General features: G+C 54.4%; 1 protein-coding gene across 5 annotated transcripts in view; it reads left to right on the top strand.

Annotated features, from left to right (window-relative positions):
- The first annotated feature begins 1,217 nt into the window (after positions 1-1,217).
- PCNX1 (pecanex 1) overlaps positions 1,218-6,000 on the top strand; it is a 165,441-nt gene continuing 160,658 nt past the window's right edge. For all 5 annotated transcript variants that reach the window (XM_056134261.1, XM_056134259.1, XM_056134257.1 and 2 more), the window contains exon 1: positions 1,218-1,732. In XM_056134261.1, the coding sequence (XP_055990236.1) occupies positions 1,580-1,732 (153 nt within the window). In that variant the 5' untranslated portion in view covers positions 1,218-1,579. The remainder of the gene's footprint in view (positions 1,733-6,000) is intronic.

Genomic DNA, 6,000 nt, shown 5'->3' with positions numbered 1-6,000 from the left:
ATGGGTATGAAAATGTGTGACCTGCAAAAGAGGAATTACAGCCATGGTTCTTCAGTCTTCTTAAAATGTCCCGTTTCTTTTGAGCCTCTTGCTTTTCTCATTTCTTGAGGCACTTTAAAATCCCGGATTACAGTCATTTTATGGGTATAATAAACCTTGGACTCTAAATTTTGTTTTTATTCATTCAGTGAAATCAGACATGCTGGTAAACATTTCACTGGGCCAAGAACAATTCCCAGTTTTTATATCCAAAGGAAAAAAAAAGTACAAGACTCTATTGTAACTTCGGGTGGAGTCTTTCAACCTCGTTTAGATTGGCCCATTAACAAAGATGGCTACAAGTCACAGCACGTTAAAATCATCTTGTGCAAATGATAAATCTGTCTATTTCCCTTACATCTTTTATTTTTTGGCTACACTGGCGGTGCTCAAGGGCTACTCCCTGCACGTTTGCTCTGAGGTCATTCCTGCCATGCCTCCCCTGCCCAGGACCGAACCCAGCAAGGAATCCTGCGAGCATGTTTGCTTAGAAACTTTTGAGCCCCGCATCCCATATAATATATATGTACACACATGTATATATTTCTTTATATCTCTTGCAACTTCTATTACTTTATCCATCTTTGGAAGTAGGAAACCCACCTAATTCTGAACTATGGGTGGCTATTTCTTTTTTTTTCTGCCCGCAGGAGCCGCCAGCCCGTGTCAAAGGAGCGAAACATAATTTGCCCACCTTGGGCGCGCTGCTGGTCAGCCTCACCTAATTCTGGGCCTTCCATGGACACGGAGGACACCCCCTTTTCCTCTCTGGGTCGTTCATCAATAACCCAGAGCGTGTCTCAGCCAGACTTCTTTTCTTTTTTTAAGGCAAAGGGTTCGGAGGGCTGGGAGCACACACTAAGCAGCACGGGGAATGCACGGGGTGTGGGGGGCGCGTCTAGGAGTACCATTGCATTGCCAGGCCCCTCGGGGCACCCCCCCCCCCACCCCGCTGCAGCCCGGCGTGCGCTTTCCCCCCGACGCCTGCAGGGGGCGCCCGCGGGGCCGAGGCGCCGCGCGGCCCCGCGGGGAAAGGAGGGGGAGAAGGAGGAGGGGGGGGAAGGAGGAGGAGCCGGAGGGGGCGTGGCTTGGCGGCGCGTCGCTCCCGGGCGCCGGGCGTCCTGCGCGGCCGGGCGGTGCGCGGGCGGGCGGGCGGCGGGGGTCGCGGCGGCGGCGGCGGCGGCGGCGGCGGCGGCGTGGGCGCTGGCGGGCCGCGGGCGGCGGGGCCCCGGCTCGGGCTCCGGGCCGTAGCAGACAAGATGGCGGCGGCGCTCCGGAGGCCGGTCCCCTCCTCTTCTCCGCTGTCCCCCGCCTCCTCCTCCTCCTCCTCCTCCTGCTCCTCCGCCTCCTCCTCCGCCTCCTGCCGCAGCCCTAGCGACCGCCGGAGCGCCGGCCCGCTCTCCCCGGGCTGCGGAGGGGGCTAGAGCCGGGGCCGGGCCCACGCTGGGGCCGGGCCGGGGAGGAGGGCGAGGGCGGCGGCGGCGGCGGGGACGGCGGCGGCGGCGGCGGCGGCGGCGACGGCGGCGGCGCCGGGTTGGGGATGGGGTCGCAGACGCTGCAGATCCTCCGGCAGGGGGTGTGGGCCGCGCTCAGCGGGGGCTGGTACTACGACCCGCACCAGGCCACCTTCGTGAACGCGCTGCACCTCTACCTGTGGCTCTTTCTGCTCGGCCTGCCCTTCACCCTCTACATGGTGAGTGTGGAGGAGGCGGGGAGGCGGCTGGGCTCGTGGCCTCTGGCGGGCCGGTGCGCGCGCCACCCGCCGCGTCCCCCCCAAACCCGCTCGGGGCGCCCGGGGGGTGTCCCCACCCCGCCCCGCACTCCCCGCTCGCCTGGGGCGCTGGGGCTTCCCTGCCCTGCCCTCCCCTCCCACCCCGGTGCCGGCGATGACAGCCGCCGCGGGTCTCCGGGGCGCCCACCACCTGCCGCCCCCGCGGCGCGCTTGCCCTGTTTACGCGGGCACCGTGGGCATCCCGGGCTGCCTTAGGCCCCCTTCTTGCCGAGGGGAGTGTGTGTGTGTGTGTGTGTGTGTGTGTGTGTATGTGTGTGTGTGTGTGGGGGGTGTTGGTGTTCAGTCCTGACCCGGTAGTGTCTCTCTCCACCCCTCCAGCCTTGCCCGTCCGCTCGGTGGAGCGGGGCAACCCCGGCCCGAGCCGTTTCGCGGTGGCGCTGAGCGTTGCGCTCCCCCGGGGATGGGGGGTGGCGGAGGGGTGGGGGTGGGGGTGGGGGGGGAAACACGGACGCCGCATTCCGCCTTGGCACGCGCGCTTATTTGCGCTCCGTTCCTCCGGGCAGCCCGGGCACCCCCGGGGCACTCCCTGCCCCCGAGGCGGGGCGCGCCGCCTCCTCTCCCCGGGCGCTCCCTCCCTCCCTCCTCCCTCCTTCCCTCCCTCCGCCCCGTCCGCCGAGTCCGCCGTCCGCGCACGGAGCTGCTGGCTGGGGGCGCAGAGCGGCTGGGCGGGGGGCTCGCCGAGGTGGGGTAGGGGGGAGGTGGTGGTGGAGGGAAAAAGGTCTGGCACTGAATCTCCTCCCTGTCTCGGAAACTCATAGCTGGCTGCGACCCCCCCCCCCTGCACCCCCTCCCCCCTCCCCCCACGCCTCTCCCCCTTCCCGGTGGGTTTTCTACGTTGGTGTCTCCAGGCCTGCTTTGGGGGTGGGGGTGGGCGGGGAGCGGGTGGGCGAGATAACGGCGAATCTGGCAGGCCTTGCAGCCGAGCTTTCGGGCTCGGTTCAAGACCTTTGACTGGTCGAGGGGAAGAGGAAAGTTCTGCCTGTTGCTGAATGCAATACGGGCAGCTTGGCGCAAGGGATCTAGGCTTGTGAGCGCTGCTGTTTTCTGGGGAAGTTTGTAAGCGCAGGAAAACAAGCAGACAAACAAGCACAAACCCCCACCGGCAGCAAGACCTGCCAGGCTCGGGTGGGGCATCAGGAAACTGCGGTGACAGAGAAGGTGTTGGGGCTTCTGCAGTTAAAAATCTCGGCGCTGCTCCGGAAGGATGGCCACGTTTCAGTTTAGAATGCATTTGAATTTATTTCGGGCAACTGGTTCGTTGTGGAGCTGTAGTGAGGCAGCCGGGTGACAAAATCTGGGAAGCCGACCATAAGCAGTATAGTAAACGTGAGGAGACTCCGTTCTCTGCTGAGTGGAGCTCCGTTCGTTTCCACTCCCAGGCTGGAAAAGTGCCTGGTTTGGGGAAGAGGTGCTAAAACTTCGTATTCTCAAGCAGGCGGCCGGGCGTAGTTACGGGAGTGGTTTTGAAGGGGCTGAGTGCTTGTGGTGGGAAGGTCAATTTTGAAGAATGCTCAAGACCCATCGGTGGCTTACTTCTTAAAAAAGGGGGACTTGCTTCATCATGTCCCATTCTGAAAATTTATCAGCAAGTGTTAGAATTTTCAATTAATTCTGGCCTAGGGAGTTCAATTTGCAGGTCTCTTACCTTCCAGGAATATGACATCATTAACGAACAGGTTAATTACTTTGGGTGTAAGAATCCTCAGGCTGTCGCAGAGCTCTTCCTAGCAGATTTAGAACTAGGAGAATTGTTCATTTAAAACCGAAACTGGTTCCTGAGATGGCAGGATTAGTTGCTGCAGTCCTGTGCTGGGTTTCTATGTTAGCACCTGAACTAGCCAGGTCTGTGCAATGAACACAGGGTACCATAGGCCATTTAGAGCCAGTGGGAAGCGATAAACGCATCCAGTTCACTGTTTCGTGTTGGAGGTTTGGTTGGTTAATTTACGGAAAACAGTCCACAAGTAAATATTTGAGTGGCTTCTGTGTCTTGGATAATTTGTTGGGTTCTGGGAAAACAAAGTTGCTTCTCTGGCTTTGTGTCAGTTAATGCCAGTTCCACTCTTCCTAAGCCTCTCAAAAGCTTTCCTTGATGATTCCCCCCTCACGAACATTCAGTTCAAGAGATTGTGCGGGTTCTCCCTCTACCAACTACAGCCCAGCTAATCATCGTCAGCTTCCCTGTCTTGACTCTACCAGCATCTGCCTTCTTCCTGTCACATATTCTGTTTCCTCAGGTTCTTCATACAGAAGCGCCAGTGGTTCTATAAGATGTAAGTTAGATCATGGCACACGCTTGTGCTCAGAACCTGTCCTCCCAGGGGTCTTTATCCCCCACTGGCTATATTACATTCTCTCCTCATCCTCACTTGTTCCTGCTTCACAAGTAGAAGTGCCCTTGCACTTGATCCTCCACTCCCCCCCCGCCCCAAGGTTTTAATTGTCTTTCCTTGATGATCTTTGTGAAGTAGCACATTCACAGATCCTGTGATACTTCTAGTCCTCCAACCTCCCTCTTTAATGACACTTACTACTAATAGGAAATTGCTTACTGTTTCTTTGAGCTCATTTGAATACGAGCTCTAAGAAGACACAGACTATTTTGTTCTCTGTTTTGTCACGACCTTATCAAGAGCCCCGCACATAGGTGTGCTCAGTTCTTGAGCGACTGATGAGAAAGCACAGCCCTGCCCCCCAGGAACACGATGCCTAGCACAGGGGACCAGTGACCAGTTCAGAGCATTTAAACTGCTGCGAGAAGATAAGCACAGAGTGACCTGGGCTTCCAGGCAGGAGATGGGCCAAAGAGCTCTAAACATTTCAGGAAACTAGGCGGTGGGGGGAGATGGTGTGAACAACATCTCACAACATTCGGTGATAAAGTATTATGTCTAACAGTCTACGATATAAACAGTTACCATGCTAAATAGAACTCAGTTTGTAAGTCATTGGTGTGCTCTTCCAATAATAATTACAAGTAGTAATAGTTATTAAATATGTTTGTGTCCTCCTTTCACTGATGAGGACACCTGAGGCTTAGCTGTTAATGACTTGTTTTATGACCTTAGGCAAATGAAGAGCTGGGATTTACCCCAGGCTTTTGAAGTGCAGGCGGCTTTTTTTCCCTCCACGGCCCAGTCTTTGAAGAGGCTGTACATAGAGTAGGCAGAGTTCTAAGATTTTCTGTATAGGACTCAGAACTATTAGGCGTTTTGGATACTGAGAGGTGAAAGACATACTTTTTATCATATTAAGACTTTTAAGTAGTAAAAATCAAAAAGTGGGTGGGAGAAAGCTCACTGGATTGAATACATCCTTGTATGCAAAAGACTGGGGTTTAATTTCTGGCACTGCTTTCTCCCTTGAGCACAGAACCAGGAGTAGCATTCCTTTCCATCCTTCCCCACTGCCCGCCTGCTGTTTAAGGCCCAATCTACCCTCCTACCCCCTCCCACAATAAAGCAAATCAAAATCAAATCAAAATCAAGAAGCAGTATTTTTCTCTTGTTCTTTCTGTTCCCTTAAGCCAAACCTCCCCACCCTGTTTTATCTTATGATTATTTTTGCACATGACGTGTCACAGATGGTGAGTTTTGTGGGGGTGCACTTCTGGCATTTTCATGTGGAAAAACAGCCGGGAATTGGTGATACATTGATTTTTGAATCTCGACTCTGTTACTGTATTCCCTTTGGACAATACAGGCAATTCTGAGCCTTGATGTACTCATTTGTGAGCAATTTCATGGGTGTTTTCCATAACAAAATACTTATGAAATTGAAGAAATTATATACCTTCCGAGGGGCAATGGCCAAAAGGTAAATGTCATTTGAAGGAATGACTATAATGATGTTTCCTCCAATGTTGTGTGACTAGAGCTGTTAACTCCAGTTAAGTCAAATCATTATCTTAACATACTGCTTAACGTTACATATGAAAAAGAACTGGAGTTCTTGATTCCTCTGATGAACTGTGTAAGGGCAGTCTGTTTCTTTAAAATGGTCCTTAGGTTCTAGTCGGTGGCACTTGCACATGTTAAAATGGTGCACACGTGCATGCTTTCCGGATGCAGAAGGCTTGGGGTGTGATCTTTTGTCCTTCCTCAAAACCTCTACTGGTCAGTTTAAAGAAATTGACCCATAGGCAGTGCTGACAGCCAGCCTCCTACTCA

This window comes from Sorex fumeus, unplaced genomic scaffold, assembly GCF_029834395.1.
Source record: "Sorex fumeus unplaced genomic scaffold, SorFum_2.1 ptg000098l, whole genome shotgun sequence".
In the NCBI taxonomy this organism is placed as follows: domain Eukaryota; kingdom Metazoa; phylum Chordata; class Mammalia; order Eulipotyphla; family Soricidae; genus Sorex; species Sorex fumeus.
This window is presented reverse-complemented; position numbering and strand designations above follow the sequence as displayed.